This window comes from Erinaceus europaeus, chromosome 10 (genome assembly GCF_950295315.1).
Source record: "Erinaceus europaeus chromosome 10, mEriEur2.1, whole genome shotgun sequence".
Taxonomy (NCBI): Eukaryota; Metazoa; Chordata; class Mammalia; order Eulipotyphla; family Erinaceidae; genus Erinaceus; species Erinaceus europaeus.
In genome coordinates this window covers 28579898-28598672 of record NC_080171.1, presented here as the reverse complement: position 1 = coordinate 28598672, position 18775 = coordinate 28579898, and the positions used below count along the sequence as shown (strand labels likewise).

Below are 18775 nucleotides of genomic sequence, written 5' to 3'. Positions count from 1 at the left end.
ATCCCTGGTATTGAATGTGCCAGAGTGATGCTCTGTTTTTCTCTTTCTCCTCTTCTTCTTTCTCTCTCATTAATTAAAAAAATTAAATATACCTTACCAAAAAAAAAAAAAAAAGAATATTACTTTTGGAGGCTGGAAGATAGTTCACTTGGTGGGATGCATGCCTTGCTATGCAGGCAGCCTAGGTTTGAACTCCGGAACTATATGAGAACTACTGAGGGAACTAACTACTGAGGGAAACTCTAGTGCTGTGGTATACCTTCCTCGCTTTATCTCTGTTTCTTCCTCTCTGAAATAACCAGCTTAAAAGATGACCTAGGGGGGCTGGGTGGTTGTGCACCGGGTTGAGCGCACATGTTACAGTGCACAAGGACTCAGGTTCAAGCCCCCAGTCCCCACCTGCAGAGGGAATGCTTTGCAAGTGGTGAAGCAGTGTTGCAGGTGTCTCTCTGTCTCTCCCTCTCTATCACCCCCTTCCCTCTCAATTTCTGGCTGTCTCTATCCAGTAAATAAAATACAGATAATAATTAAAAATTTTTTTTTAAAAAGATGGCCTAGCGATTGGGGGATGGCTCACCAGTAGAATGCACATTTTACCATGCACCAGCCCCCTTGACTACATAGGAACATTACGGGAAAGGGAAGTTTCACAAGCAGTGGAATACTGCAGTGGTGGTTCTCCTTCTCTTTGTCTTTATCTCTCTTGATCTGTCATCTTCTATCTGGGGGAAAAAAAAAAAAGGAAGAAAAGGAGGAGGAGGAGAAAGAAAAGAATCTGCTGGGAGAAGTGGACTTGTGCAGGCACAAAGTCCTAGCAAAGCCTTAATAGCAAGAAAGAAATAAAGAAATAATAAAACCAGGCAGTGAAATCATGCATGTGTGAGGCCCTGATAACTCCTAAATAAAAAAAAATGATGCTTTAGGGACTAGGTGGTGGTTGAGTGCACATTACAGTGCACAAGGCCTCAGGTTCGAGCCCCCAGGCCCCACTTGCAGGAGGAAAGCTTGGTGAGTAGTGAAGCACTATTGCAGGTGTTTCTCTGCCTCTCTCCCCCTAACCTCTCAATTTCTGGCTTTCTCTTTCCAATAAGTAAATAAAACTATAATAATAATAATAATAATAATAATAATAATAATAAGAAGAAGAAGAAGAAGAAGAAGAACGATGCTGTGGTCCGGGAAATGACCCAGTGGATAAAGCATTGGATTCTCAAGCATGAGGTCCTGAGTTCAGTCGCTGACAGTACATGTACCAGAGTGATGTATGGTTCTCTTTCTTCTCCTATCTTTCTCATGAATAAATAAATACATTCTTTTTTAATCATGATTTAAAAATCTTTATTTATTTATTTATTTGTTTATTGGATAGAGACAGCAACTGAGAGGGGAGGAGGAGATAGAGAGGGAGAGAAACAGAGAGTCACCTACAGCACTGCTTCACCACTCGCAAAGCTTTCCCCCTGCAAGTAGGGACCGCGGGCTTAAACCTGGGTCCTTGAGCATTTTAACATGTGCGCTCAACCAGCTGCGCCGTCACCCATCTCCAATAAATAAATTTTTTTTAAAAAAATGTTCATTTGCGAGGTTGTCTACTACATCTTTTCACCCAGACCAGTACTCAGAAGGTCTGTACACATATGGGAAAAACCTTACAAGATCCATTTTAAAATCGCAGTGTCCTTTATTCTGTTTTTTCTCCCCAGTTGATTACTTTCTCTTCTAAAAAAAAAAAAAGTGTAGAAATCCACTGCAGTGACCAAATCACAGGTTCCCATGTCCTGTAGAGCCCTGCTCTCAGTTAAGTTTGCCTTCCTCTTGGGAATCTGCATCAACGTAATTGCTGTCATGCCATATGAATCTAAGAGGGTAGCTCTGGGCTGGGTCGTCAAGGCAGGCAGGGGGCCCTTTCTCAAAGGGAAGGATGACAGAGACTCAGCTGGGAACCCACGGGGTTCCCTGAGGACAAGGTCAGGGGAAAGCAGGGCTCTCAAGACTAGACTAGCCTAGGCCTCCCCAAACCCAGGGTTCCTGCCTTCGAAGAAGGATGAGGTGGTCTTCAGAAAACGTTGGTGGGAAGCCTAAGGAGCGTGGGTGGAGGGGGGACGGGGATGGTAAGCCAGAGGGAATGAGTCTTTGAGGCCCAAGGAGGAAGGCGGCAAGTGATGGAGGTCAGGCTAGGGCTTGGGAGAACATAGATGACTCACCTGCGCTCTGAGGCGCGGCCCCGAGGCGGATGGGCCGGGAGGAGCAGACAATGGGCGTGACCAGGACGCCCTGGGCGGGGCCAGCAGTGGCCCTCGCGGGTCGGTGTCCCTCCCCGGGTTCCTACTCCCTGTCGGGGAGCTCCGCGCCGCACTCCCCGCTGTCTCTCCGCCAGCGCTTCGTTCTCCAGCGAGCCCGCCCATGGCTGGGAAGTTGCTATCGCTGCTGCCGCTGGTGCTGCTGACCGCACTGGGCCTCGCTGGCCTCCTGCTGCTGTGCATCTCCACCCGCCACGTCCAGGAGCCGCCAGCTCTCAAGGTGCACGCTTAGGCGGCCCGCACCCGCGCAGCCCGGGAGCTGCAGGCCCGCCCCGGGAGGGAGCAGGCGGGAGGACTCAGAGCCGAGCCCGAGCGGGGCCAGATTGCGTCGGCGTCCGCCCGGCAGCCTGCACCGCCCCGCCCCCCATCCCTCACCCTGCGCTCAGCTTCTGATCCTGGCGGGGTGGAACCCTGCCCCCCCCCCCCCCCGCGCTCCCACGTTTCTGTGGGGAGTGGTGTAGCCCGGGGCACTCCGCACCCCCGCTCTCTGCCGGGGTCTACCCGGAGGAGGAAGGTGCTTCCGGGGAGATGTGGTTCTGAAGGCCCAAGTCGCTAGAACTCCAGAGAACTCCCGGCAAGGGTGGAGCCATGGACTGTGCCTCCACTCACCCCACGCTGTTCCGGGCCACTCCACGCAGCGTGCTTTGGCTTGGTGTTTGGCCAATATGGGACGAGACAGTTTCTAATAGTTGCATGGGCCCAGGGACCCCCCTCCCCAGCTTCCAAATGCATTGGCCCTAGAGAGATGTCTGGTGGGTTGCAGTCTGGCTGGCTGCTAAAGGGTGAGCTAGGTCAGACCTCTCACAGTCAGACTGGGCCTCCAGGAAACAGTTCTTCCCTTAACCCTTTACTGGATTTGAACCAGGGAGACTGCAGGAGGATGCAGGTTCACTGTGTGGGTGCTTCAGGTCTAAGGAGGACCTAGTGGGGGGGGGGGTGGCAGGCTGGGCTGCGGGTGGTGATGATGATGCTGAGGACAGTCCCTATTCCAGGCTTTCTTCAGATTGAATCTAGGTCTTAGGGAAGCAGATGCTAGAAAGGCACCTGAAAGTTGGGTGCTGACCCTCTCCCATTGTGTGGGAGAGCCCATACAGTACCTTTTTTTTCCTCTGGGATCCCTGCTGTTGCATTAAGTGGAGGTCAAAGAGATGGAGACAGAAGGGAGGTGGTTCCCGGGCACTTTGCTCTGCCTCCACCCCACTACACCTCCTACCCACCCCCACCCCTTGGCAAACAAGGTTTGTTACTAGTTGTTCTTGGCTCCCCAGACTTAGAGATTTCTTTAAAATTTCCAACCACTGCATGGGCGAGGGGTGTGGGGTAGAGAGTCCAGCACCACCACCCCCCTCAATCTGACATCCTCCCTTCCCTCTGCCCCCCATCCCACAGTATGGTATCGTCCTGGATGCAGGCTCTTCCCACACATCCATGTTCATCTACAAGTGGCCAGCAGACAAGGAGAATGACACAGGCATTGTGAACCAGCACAGCTTCTGTGATGTGCATGGTAAGGGGCTCTCAAACACCAGGTACTCCTGGCCTGCACACCCCAGAGAGTACCACTGAGGGGTGCTTTCAGTGATGCCCTTAGACCTTGCTGGGCCTCTGTAGGCCTGAGCAGTCACTCCCCTATCTGATGCTGGGAGAGACCTTTTCCAGGCAGGAATGCAAAGTGCTCTCCCCACTAGCACCACCAAGCAACTCGGCCTCTGGGCCAAGGAGGGGCAGCTCTAGGCAAGAAAGTAACTGTAAGTAGGAATTGGAAGGTTTAGAGCCTCACTTGACATATGATTGGCTGCTACACCCCAGATAGAGGGGGTGGGTGGGAGCTGGTGGACACACCCAGGCAGGCCCTCTGGGAGGCTAGGCTGAGCTGATCCTTTGTCCTGACACCTGTGTCCACACCCACTGGGCAGGCGGCAACCTCAGAGACTTGGTGGTAGCTGGACCCCTTTGTCTCTCTGAATTGGGCATCTCTGAGGACCAGGCTGGGAAGCCACCTGGGTTGGGAGCCCCAAACTCCAAACTGTGTTGGTTTAAAGCCTATCTAGGAGGTTTCTGCCAGGCTTAGGCCCATGCTACCACCTCTCTCTAGGTGGGGGCATCTCCAGCTATGCAGATGACCCTCCTGGAGCTGGCCAGAGCCTGACTGAATGCCTGGACCAGGCACTGCAGGATGTGCCCAAGGAGAGCCATGCAACCACACCCCTCTACCTGGGAGCTACAGCAGGCATGCGCCTGCTCCAGTGAGTGTACTTGCCCTCCCAGCCCAGCTGCCCGCACTGCTTTGGCACAGGATGGGTCAGCATGCCCTGGGCAGCATCTAGGCTGGTCCTCCTTTGGTGAGCAGACCCAATGTGCCCATCTGGAAAGTCCCCTCAGGGTCCTCTCTGTGTCTCAGCCTCACCAGTCCAGAGACCTCAGACAAGGTGCTCAGAGCAGTGAAGTCGAAACTGACCCAGTACCCCTTTGACTTTCGTGGGGTTCACATCCTCTCTGGCCAGGAAGAGGGGGTGTTTGGCTGGGTGACTGCCAACTACCTGCTGGAGAACTTCATCAAGGTGGGCCTTGGAGCCAGCTCAGCAAGCAGGGGTGTGGGTCCCCCTGCAACACACCTGCTGACTCAACTTCCCTCCCCACAGTACAACTGGGCAGGCTTGTGGTTCCGGCCAAGGAAGGGGACGCTGGGGGCCATGGACCTGGGGGGTGCATCCACACAGATCACTTTCGAAACAGACAGGCCAGCTGAGGATCCCACTACTGAGGTTCAGCTTCGGCTATATGGCCAAGCCTACCACGTCTACACTCACAGCTTCCTCTGCTATGGCCGAGACCAGGTCCTCCTGAGGCTGCAAGCTGCTGTTCTCCAGGTGCATCTTCATCTTTGCCCTCCCCCCCGTCTCACTAATCACACTGTGTCCTCTTAGAGGGACCGGGGGGGGGGGGTGCCCAGAGCCTGGACAGGGTTTCTCCAGGCATCAGACTTCTGAGTCAGGTTTACAGCAGCTTGAAGGTCAAGAGAGGACCCTGCAGGGGTGGAGACTGGGCAGTTGGGGTGAATCAGCTGAGCCCTGGCCAGGGCAGGCTTTCACCCAGCAGTACAAGAAGCCTTAAGCACAGCCTTGATGCTGCGAAAGTGGGATTTGTGGTGGAGTCTTATCAGGGGCCTGGGAGATGGTGCCACTCATACCCTCATTGCCCTCTTCCTCCCACTAGACTGGCGGCTCCCATCCCTGCTGGCCGAGGGGCTATTCCACTCAAGTGCAGCTTCAGGACATGTATAGGTCACCTTGCACAGCAGCTCAACAGCCCCAGACCTTCAATGGCAGCACCAGAATCAGCATGTGGGGGCGCAGTGACACTGTCCAGTGCCGAAACCTTGTCTCTGGGCTCTTCAACTTCTCTTCCTGCCAATTCTCCCAGTGTTCCTTTGATGGTGTCTTCCAGCCCCCTGTGGCAGGAAACTTCATTGTGAGTCTGGGTAGGGCAGTCTGGATGGGGTCTCCTTAAGTGTCGAGGTCTGGTGCCACCATTTCTCCTGCATTCAGGCCTTCTCTGCCTTCTTCTACACGGTGGACTTCATGAGGACCACAATGGGGCTGCCAGTGGGCACCCTGAGGCAGCTGGAGGCAGCTGTGAAGACCCTCTGCAACCAGACATGGGATGAGGTAAAACTAGGCTAGCTGAGCCCTTCTCCTAGTTACTCTTCTCTGTAAGCCGAGCACTGTCCAGGACACCTAGTGTGGTGGGAGCAGTCACTGAAAAGACTGGAAAACAGGCTGGGCTATTACAGTAGCCTGGCAGCCAGACGGAAGGGGCTGCAGAAGCTGCCCTGAGCTTTGATCTGGGGGTCAAAATCTACAGGGCAACAGTGCCACCACTGCAAAGGCCATGTGGCAGCAGCTAGCTGGGAGGCTGTGGAGGACTCAGGAGAGATGTAGCAGTAGAACCAGGAGGGGCTGGAACTAGGACTGGGAGAGTGAGGCATTGAAGACAACTCTAGTTTACAGGCCCAACGCTGGTGCCAGGTAAAGACAGGTGGTGATATTGGAAGAAGGAAGTGTGTGGTGCCCACTGGAGACTAGGAGAAAGAGCAAGAGACTTTAGGGCTCAAGGAGGAGGCTCCATCCTGACCCATATATTTAGTCTCTGGCAGAGCAGGGAGTGGAAAGGTAGGGGATGGCAGGTCCAGGATATCTCCCCAGGTTTACCTCCTGGACCCAGGTGCCATCCAGAAGTGACACTTTGAGTTGGGCTGTAGTGCAGCGGGTTAAGTACAGGTGGTACAGAAGTGACACTTCCTCCAGAGAAAAGTCCTGTCTGGAAGTAGTGCCTCTTGGCTTCTACCTTTGGGGTGTGTGTGTGTGTGTGTGTGTGTGTGTGTGTGTACACATACAGCCTGGGTGGAACAGAGGCCTCCTGGGAGTCACAGGCACCATGTTTACCCACCTGCACCTCAGTTACAGCTCCGAGCTCCAGGGAAGCAGGCCCACCTGCCCCACTACTGTGCCATGGCCATGTTCGTGCAGCAGCTGTTGAGCCAGGGCTATGGCTTCAATGAGCGCACCTTCAGTGATGTGACTTTCCAGAGGAAGGTGCGAGACCTGTGGGGGAGACATAGAGGGGTGGGGCCTGCCCCAAGGTGGAGCGGAGTTAGTGGAGGGGCGGGGCCTCAGCACATTGCTGGCACCCTGAAACCATGCCCCCTCATTCGTAGGCTGGGGACACCACAGTAGGCTGGGCGCTGGGATACATGCTGAACCTGACGAACATGATTCCAGCCGACCCCCCGGGACTGCGCAGGGGTTTGGCCCTCAGCTCCTGGGTGGTCCTCCTCCTGCTCTTCGCCACTATTATGCTGGTCTCGCTCGTTTTGCTGCTGTGCCAGGCACGCTCCACCAAATCATCCAGCGTCATCTAGGGCCAGGTTGCAGCTGCCCTGACCCCTCCACGACTCCACCCCAACCCCTCATCTCTCCACTCACTTAATCCTTAACATTTCTGTCCCTGAAGCAGCAGCTGGAACCGACCTGCCCTGGAGAGTCCTGGGTCCAGCCCCTCCTCACCCTCCAGCCTTGGCACTGCCTCCTCCTGGTGGTGGTCCAGTCACCCCTATGCCTGTAGTGTATGTGTGTGTGGGTAGGATATGGAGCCTTTATTCAGAAAATCAGACCCACTAGAAGTTTAGGTCTGCACTTGGGGGAACACTGGGAGCCCGCCCAGCACCTACTTATAAACATTTTTTAATAAAAATTTTTCTTAGAGCAGTAGAGTGTTCCTGGTATGGGGCCTGTCTCCTGGGGCCACCCTCCCTTCCCTCAGCTGCACTGACTGGACAGACTCCCTTCTAGTCCCCAGGGTGGAATGGGTTCAGCCCTGGGCATTACCACCTGGGTTCCCTGCTCCCCGGTAGTGGCCTGGAGCAGCTTCTGAGAGACGTGCCAGAATACCTAGAGCCTCTTTGAGGGCCCATCTACATTAGTGGCCTAGGCTAGATTGAATGCTACAGTTGACCTGGGGCTGGGGACTGGGAAAGTGGGCAAAGCTGCTGCTGAGTATGCAGGGAGAGGGGCAACTCCTAGAGGGATGTGTGCAGGGAGATGTGTCTAGGTCAGGTCTACAAAAGATCATGCAGTGGCCCACTGTTCTGAGGGATGAACCTTTCAGAGATCCTGACCCTAGAGTCAAGCCCCAATGGCATGGGGACACTTTACCCCACTTCCCCACCCCCCAGACATCAGCCAGCCTCCACCTGCCCCAGCAGCCCCCACCCTAAACATTGTTTTCTCCATTGGAGAAAAGGTGCTTTTGGCTGATTCTCCCATCCCCCTTCCTAGAAAAAGTAGCTGAGACACTGGTCAGTGCTCCACTCCTGCCTCCTATGGGGTAGGACGGTGGTTCTGCTCCCCACCACTACTAACTTTGGCAGAGATTTCCTGAAGCTGATGGCTACCAGTTTCTCTTCAGAGCAGTGAGATGCAAAGAAGTTTTAGGAGGCTCAGCTTTGTTCTCTCAGTTAGATGAAGTGAAGGGAGGTTTCCAGGTGGGGTGGAGTTGGTGTAGGAGGTAGCAGGTGGGTGTGAGGGTCGGAATTACGGGTGCTTGTCGTAGGGTCACGGGAGCTAAAGACTGTCACAAAAGACTGTCACAAGGGACCGTGGACAGCTCCCAGCCGAATCTCCAAAACTCCAGGTCACTTTTGCCCCCTGGTGGCCTAGCTGAGTGCAGCCGCCTCATTGCAAGCACAGTGGCCGCGGCACCGTTTAGTTCTGCGTGTGGGTGTTTTCTCCCGGGCATCCAAGTGCTCGGGGGTGCCCTTGGGCACGCCTTATGTGTCTGTGCACTGTACATCTGGGTATATCTGGCGTCCTCTTGTGCCGGGTGCTGCGGGCTCCCGGACCAGGCAGAATCCCCCTTCAGTGGGGTGGGGGTGGGGTGGGAGTTGGCAGTGGGATAGGAATGGAGGGCAGGGGGCAGTGAGTCGGGGAAGTCCTTCCTCGACCGAACCCTCACCAGATTTGGGAAGACACAGAAGATCCCAGGCGGCAGAAGGCAAGGGGGTTGAGGCTGCAGTTGCCTCAAGGGTGGGTGGGGGGGGATCTGGACTTGGCGGAGGGGGAGGGGAAGCCTGGAGGCGTCGTCCCGCCCCCGCAGGTGGAGCGCGCAGGCGCACTTCCCGGTATCCCGGATCCTGTGCAGTAGCGTCAGCCGAGCTGCCTCTGCTCCTCCTGGGGTTCGGGCGTCAGCTCCCGGGCGTCCGCCTCCTCTGTCCCCTCCTCCTCCGCGGCCTCCCCAGACGCGACGACTCGAGTCCGTGCCGCCCCCCGAGCCTCGCGGTGCCATGCCGCCCCAGCGGCAGCACTGAAGGATGGCGACGCCCGTCCCTCCACCCTCCCCGCGGCACCTGCGGCTGCTGCGGCTGCTGCTCTCCGGCCTCGTTCTTGGCGCGGCCCTGCGCGGTGCAGCCGCCGCCGCCGCCCGTCCGGGTGAGCCAGGTTGCGGGGTGCAGGCGGCAGTCGCCCCGGGGCTGGGATCTGGACCGCCGGGCGCCACTGTCATCCTCCCGGCAGGCCCCTCAGGCCTGTGCTGACCGCCGCGCCCGCCCCGCCCGCCCCGCCCGCCCTGGATGGGTTAACGGGATCTGGCTGAAGGGACCCCCTGGAGGGCGCGCCTAGGACTGGGCAGCTTATCTGGGGCTCCCAGAGGTGAACCCGAAGTTCATGCGCTTGTCTTTGTCTGGGTCTGCGGGGCCTCTGTGTGTCTGAAGGGCTTTGCGTAGGCGCTGCCGGAGTCAGTTCTGTACGCCTTTCCTTTCTGTGTTTGTGCGTCTAGGCCTTAAGTGCGGGCCTGGGCCTTGTTGTCAGCCCTAGGGGTCGAGTTCCAGGTGCTGGTTAGCCGCGCCCCCACTCCTCACCCCGCCATTCTCCTTGCTTGTCCCAGGCTAGGTTGGTTCTGGCTCAGTAAGGGAAGGAGGCCCTTTTGGTCTCAGCGGTTATCTCACCCCACCCCCACTCTCTGCCCTGGAGGGCATCGATCCCCTGTCTTTTGGGCAAGGGGGCTAAGATTCACTCCCCCCAGGGGTGCCTTGGGCACAGGGCAATGATCCCAGAGATCTGGGAGACCCTCTTTGCCTCCCATATGGGCACTGAGGCAAGCAGGAAGATCCAGGGGGAATCCAGGATCTGAAATGCACCCCAGGGAACAGAACCAAGAGACTCTGCCATATGTTCACCAGTGCTCCTCGCAGCTCCGTTGGAGAGGTGGTCTCCTTGGCCCATTGTACCGATGACGAAACTGAAGAGCAAAGGAGTTAAAAAACGAGTGTGGTGCAGCTGGGATGCTAACCTGGATAGTGTTGGTTCTGCGTGTGGTTCCAAGTGATCAGTGTGGGCAGGTTTCCTCCTGGGCATGGGACAAGAAGCTGGCAGAACTGAGTGGGGGGGTTGCCCCCCAGAGAGCCCTGGGGCATAGTTAGAGATGGTGGGAACTGCCCACCAAAAAACTTGCCTCCTGGAGAAATGTGAGACAGACTGCTGTGCTAAGTGCCAAGCCAGCAGATGCCATCCCAGCTGACACACTCACAGGGCAGCCCCCTCCTACCCCTCACACAGTGCCTGGAAGGAGTTGTTGGGCAGCCCAGGTGTTGGGCTGAGTGCCAGCCACTCTCTAGCTGCTGTTGTTTCTGGTATCTCCTCCTGCACCCTAAGGGTTTTCTCTCAGGATTAAATGAGACTAGTTTATCCTCCTGAGTTGGGTCTAGATCCCAGGGCCAGCTTTTTACTGGTCCTTGTTTCAACTGGGAGTATACAAGGTGCAGGGATTTCCCAGTGCCCAGCTGTTGGTAGGTGGGTCCACACAGGTCCACAGGCACAGGCTTAATGTTTAACCAAGCTAAGCCCTGGGCCCAGCTCACTGGTACTTATGCCTGCTGTGCCAGGCGTGGAACTAGGGATGGGGCCTCTGCCCACCAACTCCACCTTCCTCATGGGAATGCCCCAACTAAGGTCTAGGAAAGTACAGCACAGGCAGCCCTGATTCCTCACATCACCCCAAATCCCAGTGGCCTTCCTGAAGTAGAGCGTGGGGGCTAAGGATCTAAGTCCTCCAGAGTTACCCCATCCTAGCCTCCTCAAAGGGGAAATGGTCTTTCTGCTCAGTATTCCAGGGCCCCACTGTTCTGTGCCTGGGGTGAACTCCTGGTCCAGCTCTGTGGCCACTCACCTTCTCCATACCCAGGAGAGACTGAGGCAGAGGGACCCACTGCCCTCAATTCCTCAACATGAGGAGGGGACCACTCAGTCAGGTGCTCCCCAGGCTGTGCCGTATCACAGTGGAGCGATGCCAGTCTGGGTGATGTACCTGAAACCAGAGAAGTCAAGGCCACCGCTATCCAGAGTCCCCACACCCAGCTGCTCCTTGGTGCCCTGGGGTCAGTGGAGATCTGACAGCGGCAGGGAGTGGCCACCCTCCAGCCTGACTCTGAGGCATGACTGGCTGGGTGCTGGCACCCTTACTGCTTCTGGCACTACCCTCCAGGGCTCCCAGTATAGATAGAGGGTCCAGCTTTTTCTGGGCACCTGAGACAGAATGCTGAGCACTGCAGTCCTGGCACCAGTAGGCTGGGTGTTGCCTGCACAAGTGATAGTTTTTTCATTCTGCGGGGAAAGTGGACTCCGGGGAGTGGGTGGGGCAGGCATTCCCATAGTCTGTTTGTCTTCCTGGTTCTGATCCCTCACTGCTTTGGGAGGAAGGACCTGCATAGAACAATGGCCGGAGCTTATCCTGACCAGTGGAGAGTGGGGGTGGAGCTGACCAGAGTTGCCAGGCATGGCCCTGACCCCAAGACCTTCTGCTTTCTTTTCAGATGCCTGTCCTGGGAGCCTGGACTGCACCCTGAAGAGGCGTGCACGCTGCCCCCCAGGGGCTCACATGTGTGGGCCCTGCCTTCAGCCCTTCCAGGAAGACCCGAAGGGGGAGTGTGTGCCCAGATCCCACCGACCTTCGGGTATGAGAGTGGATGGCCAACCACTCCCCTGCCCAAAGACACTGGCCTCCAGCCTCAGCTCGTCAGCTTTTTTTGTTGGGGGGGGGAACTCACTGGACCCCCCCCTAGGAGTTTCATAATCCTTTCTAGAGCCTGGCTGTGGCTGAGGCCCCTCCCAGTGAGGGTGGAGCTGGCCAGAGTTGCCAGGCATGGCCCTGACCCCAAGACATTCTGCTGGGTGGTCCTGGGTAGCATGGGAGTCCCCCCAGCCCCACAGGCACCTCTGCTTACCTCCCACCCCCTAGGTATTCTACCCAGCATTGCTTATATCTTGCCCACTCTTACTCACTGGGTATTCTCACCTGCTTTCCCAGGTCCGGGGACTGTGGGGATAGCCAGTCAGATGGTAGGCAACTTCAGGTGTGGTAGGGCATCCCAGGGGTGCTGAAGAGTTCGGGGAGAGCAAGTATGTACCTGCAGGGGCCAGGCTTGGGAATATGCAGCCTGGATCAGAGGTGGGGAAGTTCTTTCTGTGTTTGTTAGAAAATGGAGGCCTGGTCTGGGTAGTGGAACCTGAAGCAGGAACTCTCAAGCCAGTTACCAGTCCTGTCCCCTCCAGCTGCCCTCCTTGTCTCCTGACTTCCCTGGGGACATAGGGGGTAGAGAAGACATGGAAAAGGCATTGGTGGGCTGTGTTGCTCCAGTGCCACTCTGTGGATCAAGGTGAGGAGAGAGGCTCTCCTTCCTCAGCCCTTCCTCCTCTTGCCCCACACCTGAGCTCTTGGTTGTCACCATGGCAACTTTGGATGGGGGTGGTGGTGCTATTTTATCCTCAGACTGCTGTGCCCGGGAAGAGTCCTGGACTAGGCCTTGCCTTCTCTGAAGGCCACTTGCAGTGGTATGTCCAGGGAGGGCCTGGGGGGCTTCCCACCTGATGGTGACCCCCTTCTCCAGTGGAGGGACCTTCTCAACCCAGACTGGAGGATGAAATTGACTTACTGGCTCAGGAGCTGGCCTGGAGGGAGGCTGGACACTTGGGGCTCAGGGCCCCACCCCAATCTGAAGGAGGACAGCTGCTCCAGGGGCATGGTAAGACTCTCCTCACTCCCCTACCACTCCCACTACCTCTGAGCCTAGCTGGAGGTGCTAACCTGCCTTCTCTCTCTGCAGCTGCCTCCCTGGGGCTCTCAGAGCAGGGCCAGGGCCCAGACCCAGGCTCTCCATCCACTCTGGGAGTGCCTACACCCCACACCTCCTTGGGTTCCCCGGTGTCGACTGGACCAGTACATATGTCCCCCCTGGCACCCCGGGGTGGACATGGAGACAACCTCGCTGTGGGTAGGTCTGAGGGGCAAGGAGGTGGGGTCTGTTGGAAGGTGGCCCCTCCCACATCCTTCACCTCGGCTCTCACCCCCCTCCCTGCAGTGCTGATTGTGGCAAGCTCTGTGGCAGGGGCCACCGCCCTAGCTGTGGCTGCCCTGTGCTGGTGCAGGTGAGCATGTGGGGGTCGAGGGTGGGGGGTGGTCAGCAGGGCTCCCCCCTGGTTCTCAGGCTCTGCATCCCACAGGCTGCAGAGGGAGATTCGCCTGGCCAAGAAGACCGACTATGCGGCACCCCAGGCCCCTAGCTCCCCCATGACCCCTGGCATCTCGGTGGGTACACCCCCTCCATGACACCGTGCCTCCAGGCCTCACCTCATCCCATCGTTGCCCCCTGCCTTCTGCCCCCAATCCATACCTCTCCTGTGTCCTCCATTTTAGCCCCTACCTCTTACTCCACAGCCCCACCTTCCCTTATTCCCCCCGCCTCCTTCTTCCCTCACCTCATTTCCCCCCAGTGATACCTCTGCCCTCTATCCATGCCCCCTAGCCCCCTCTACTTCATCTCCTGTCCCCTGACACCACACCTTTCTGTCCACACTTCCTGTTCCTCCACATCCTTCTCACCCTCTGTCCTGTCTACACTCTGCTACTATGCCCTCACCCCCCAACACCCTGTACTCTGCCTCCCCGATCCCAGTGGCTTTCTTCCCCCTCCCCCTCTGCCACAGCCGGGGGACCAGCGGCTGGTGCACAGTGCGGAGATGTACCACTACCAGCACCAGAGGCAGCAGATGCTGAGCTTGGAGCGGTGAGTCCCCTATCCCCTGGTGTGAGCTGAGAGTACTGAGTACCCACTTCCCCCACCCTGGACCCTGGAGAGGGTAGGGAGCACCCAGCCGTATCACCTCTCACCAGGCACAAAGAGCCACCCAAGGTGCTGGCTATGGCTTCCTCGGACGAGGAGAATGAGGATGGAGACTTCACAGTGTATGAGTGCCCGGGCCTGGCCCCAGTGAGTATGCGGGGGGTGGGCGCCAGGGGGGGGGTCTCCTCAGGTACTTCCTGCCCCTGGGCCTGCCTGATGTCTGTTTCCTCCTTCCCAGACTGGAGAGATGGAGGTGCGCAACCCCCTATTTGACCACTCCTCGCTGTCGGGGACCCCACTGGGCACCCGCCCTCCACCCCTGTCACAGTGACACCCCACCACCAATGCTCAGCAGCTCCCACTGAAGAGACCTCGTTCTGCAGTGCAGAGGGCTTGTGCCTGAGCCCCAGACCCCTGCTGGGGACCCCTCCTTGTGCCAGGGGCTTCTTTTCCTCCTGGTGCCTCTCCTCTGGAGTCTGTACCTCCAAACCCAAGGGTGAGGGGATCCTGAGACCAGATGGGAAATGCTGGAGACAAGCCAATTAAAGTACATTTCAAACCTTTGATGGCGCCTTTCTTTTTCCTGGACCCTGGAGGGCAGCTCAGCAAGGGGATATCTGTGTCCCCTGCTTAGGAAGACCCTTTAGCTTGCTGGCTGGGCTTCTTGTCACAGATGTAGAGCCCCCCTTCTCTCCCTCCTTCCCATCACCCACACTTCTGCCCTAGAGCAGAGAGACAGGAGTACCAGGCTAAAGAGGGTAAGGACAGACACCTGGCATGGGCACCCTCTCAGTCCATCTGGGAGGGAGGCTGCTGGGAACATGGTGTGGGTCTTGGGCTTCTGTTGTACATATTTGGGGGAATACTATGCTGTAGGACCTAGGGGACCCAGGGCACACATGGGGGAGGAGTGGCTGGGACCTGAATGTCTGGGATTGGGTCCTGCTCTACCTGAATCCCTTACCACAGAGGCCTACGGCTGATGCTGGGGTAAGGCCTGTAGTGCTAGCACTGATGGGTACAGGCTGGCGAACTGGGGAGGAGGATCTGAGTGCAGAAACTGTGGGTATTTGTGGAATTCAGAGCATGCTGCCCATCTGGCTCCTGGGTGAAGCAGCTGGTTCTGTGTGTGGGAACCAGGTGATTGGAGATAGTTCCCCGAGGAAGGGGACTATGTGAAAGGAAGCATGTGGGGGAGCAGGGAGGAGATCCTGCTTACAGCTCATGGCTTGTCCTACAACTGTTTCTGGATTGGCACCACCCAGGTTGGGAAGTGCCTTTAGTCTGTGGGCTCAGGTGGCCCTTCACCCAGAGCCTCAGTTTCCCTTCTATGCACCCAGGTGGGAGGTAGGTAGAGGCATGTCTGAGGACCTGGGAGCCCAAGTGAGATGAGAGTCGTGTGTCTACTGTCACTTGGTCTGCACCATCTGGGGGAACACTATGGAGCAAATAGGTGCCAAGAGGAAGGCTTTGCACCCAGCCAGCTCTGCGCACCTGTCAGTGGGCCCTGAAGGCCAGTCCTTGAGGTCACTATAAGCCTTTTCCAGCTGCCATGAGAAAGGAACCAGTGGGCCTAGGCCCGAGAGGGGAAGCAACATGGGTTCTTGCCCCTTAGCTGGCATAGGGTCTGCTTGAGTAGATTGCTGGTTTCCCTCCCCACTCATGGCGACCCCAGCAGCCTGCACACAGCCAGCCCTGCTGCTGTAGCCCACCCTAATGCCACCTTCCTCTCAGAGGCACAGGGTATGGGGGGGGACTACCTGTGGCTGTGGCTCTGGCCTCAAGAAGCTATAGCTTATCATGGACCTTGGAAACCCCAGGGGGTAAGGGATCCTTCCATACCCCCTATTCCATTGCAGCCTCAGAATCCTCCCTTTTTCTTTTTTTTTAATTTTAATTTTCCCAGAGCACTTCTCAGTTCTGCCTTATGGCCATGCTGGGAATTGAATGTGGGGCCTCAGAGCCTCGGGCATGAAAATCCTTAGCATACGCTGTTTTCCTAGGCTCCTCCCTCTTAGATTTCTTTATTCATTTGTGAGAGACAGAGAAGACCAGACCATGACACTGACACATGTGATGTCAGGCATCAAACTTGGCACCTCCTACTTGTGAGTCCAATGCCTTAGCCATTTTGCCATTTCCTGGAATGCCCCTCCTCATTTAAAATTATTTATTTATTTTGGGTACAGAGGAAGTGATATATATAATCACTGCTTATGAAGCTCCCTCCTGCAGGTGGGGATTACGCTTGAACCAGGGTCCTTGAGGATTATAATAGTGTGCAGCTCAACCAGGTGTGCCACACCCCTCACCACATTTTTAAGAGTTAGTTATTGATGAGAAAGAGGGAGAGACCAGGGGCTGGCAGGTAGGTCACTCAGTAGAGTGCACCTGTGCAAGGACCCAGGTTCAAGCCCTAGGCTATTACTTGGAGCACCTGAAGGGGGGAAGTTTCACAGCTGGTCTAGTAGCAGTATAGTGTCTTTCCAGCTCACTCTCATCCTCTAGAGGAAAAAATAATAATGGCCATGGGGATCAGTAGAGCTGTGCAGGCACTAAGCTCATGATAACCCTGGTGGCAAAAAATGAAATAATAGGAGTCCGGTGGTAGCACAGCGGGTTAAGTGCACGTGGCACAAAGCGCAAGGACTGGCTCAAGGATCCAGGTTCAAGCCCCCGGCTCCCCACCTGCAGGGGAGTCACTTCACAGGCAGTGAAGCAGGTCTGCAGGTGTCTATCTTTCTCTCCCCGTCTCTGTCTTCCCCTCCTCTCTCCATTTCTCTCTGTCCTATCTAATAATGACATAAGTAACAACAATAATAACTATAACAACAATAAAAAACAACTAGGGCAACAAAAGAGAAAGATAAATAAATAAATATTAAAAAATGAAATAATAAACTACAGCATCATTCTGACACATCTGATACTGAAGCTCAAACTCAAGAAAGACCTCATGCTTGCGAATTGAACACTTAATTCATTGCACCTCTCAGGCCACTCATGAGCTCCTTTCCTGTTGTATACAGCTGCTTGCTGTTGCAATTGCCCTTTACCCAGACCCAGCCCTGAGTGTACACACACACACACACACACACACACACACACACACACACACACGGACCCACTACAGTGGAAGAACCTGGTGATCCTCTCCAGTTCAAGGCCACCCCTGATCCCCACACCCCAGCATAGACCCTAAGGTCAAACCATTCTGTGGAAGTGACTCCACCCTAGCAAGACCCTGGGCATCAAAAGAAGCCTGGTACAGCATGTGGGCCTAGCTGAAGCTTCTGGAAGTGGGGACCCTTCTCAGCTGCAGCCCCCAGGAGCTGATGGGGGTCCCACCCCATCTCCTGCAGCACCACAGGGAGCCTTGTGCAACACAGAAAGGGGTGAGCCAAACTGAGGTGCAGTGAGTAGGTGCCCCACAGGAGAGCTGGTCTGGAGCTCCCCCTGCAGGACAAAGAAAAGAATTGGATGTGTGCCCCTCCCTACAAGAAGGGGAACCCCCTCCCCCATACTGCAACTGTGCCCTCCTGCCCTCTGTGATAAGAATCTCCTCCTGCTGCCTGCTGCCAGCTGTGGCCCCCTTGGCTGTGCCCCTAATCTGGGGTCCCCTTGGCCTCTAAGTTCTTCCATCCACTCTTTTTTTCTTCCTTTCTATCTTTTTTCAGCAGAGCACTGCTCAGCTCTGGCTTATGGTGGTATGGGAGATTTAACCTGAGACCTTAAAGCCTCAAGCATGAGAATATCTTTGCATAACCATTATACTATCTCCCCCCAACCCAATACCCAATTTCCAAAAAAGGGATTCCTGACACCAGCAGGGGGCTCCCTGAGCATGCCCCTGAACTTACCCTGTGCTGGCCTCTGGAGTGGGGCTGAGGGCTCTGCCCTCCTGGAGGTGCACTGTGGGCTGACTATTTCTCCCAGCCTCTGGCCATGGTTGTGGGTGTCTGCTAGAGCTGTGGTCAGCAGCCAGCCCTCCCCAGTGGGAGTGGCTCAGGAGCAGGTGTAGGCTCAGCTACAGGGTGTGTGACAGTGTTCTCTTAACTCCCACGTGCCCACAGGCTGTGGAGCAGAGCTGGTACCCATGTCCCAGCTAGTCACAAGGCCTGTGGGGATCAGCAGGATGGGGCCCAGTTTCTCCCTTTGACTCACGCACTCACACCTTCCTCCCTCTCTGCTAACAGCCTTTCCCTCTGACCTATTTCTGGGCCAAACCTCAGAGCTGCACTTCCCAGCTAGCAGGTACCCACCATGGGGCCCTGTGGGCACCATGCCCACTGATAGGTGCAAGGCAGGGCCACAGCCTGCCTCAGGGAGTATACCCCATGGGGTGGGGGCGGTTCATGAGGATTCACCCAGGAAGGAGGTCAGTGGTGGATGGGGTGGGGTCTGTGGCAGGTCTGATAGGTGGCTGGGTGGCACAAACAGGAAGGGCAATGGGCCCTGGCAGCAGGAGCCAGCAAAGAACAAACCATCACCCAGTGGGGGATCACTTCCTTCTTGCCTGCCTGCCCCCTACCGTCATCTGCTCCCCATGTCTGCCAAATATTAAAAGAGGGGGGTTGACTCAAGCCTTAGGCCAGGGTAGAGTCCTGGGGGGTCTCCTGCCAGGGAATAGGCCAGGAGTGGACCCCTGGAGCACTGGGAAAGCCAAGAGGGTGCCCACTCCCAACAGGGCCTAGTGGGAGATGGGGCATGGATCTGACTGTTGTGCCCACACCTTGAGTCCCCATCTCCCCCGCACCACCCCAAGGCTTCTTTTCTTCTTTTTTGGTGCACAGGGGGGCTTTGC

General features: G+C 56.3%; 2 protein-coding genes across 2 annotated transcripts; both read left to right on the top strand.

Annotated features, from left to right (window-relative positions):
- Positions 1 to 2269: 2269 nt before the first annotated feature.
- Positions 2270 to 7575, top strand: ENTPD2 (ectonucleoside triphosphate diphosphohydrolase 2). The gene is made up of 9 exons (XM_007521550.3): positions 2270 to 2520; positions 3690 to 3807; positions 4396 to 4546; positions 4702 to 4861; positions 4943 to 5170; positions 5517 to 5771; positions 5849 to 5968; positions 6761 to 6895; positions 7018 to 7575. The coding sequence occupies exons 1-9, from the start codon at positions 2404 to 2406 to the stop codon at positions 7219 to 7221; spliced, it is 1488 nt and encodes a 495-aa protein (XP_007521612.1). The 5' UTR covers positions 2270 to 2403; the 3' UTR covers positions 7222 to 7575.
- Positions 7576 to 8966: 1391 nt separating this feature from the next.
- NPDC1 (neural proliferation, differentiation and control 1) lies at positions 8967 to 14535 on the top strand. The gene is made up of 9 exons (XM_007521549.3): positions 8967 to 9286; positions 11665 to 11805; positions 12739 to 12873; positions 12955 to 13122; positions 13210 to 13276; positions 13352 to 13436; positions 13835 to 13914; positions 14022 to 14118; positions 14210 to 14535. The coding sequence occupies exons 1-9, from the start codon at positions 9169 to 9171 to the stop codon at positions 14300 to 14302; spliced, it is 984 nt and encodes a 327-aa protein (XP_007521611.1). The 5' UTR covers positions 8967 to 9168; the 3' UTR covers positions 14303 to 14535.
- Positions 14536 to 18775: the final 4240 nt, after the last annotated feature.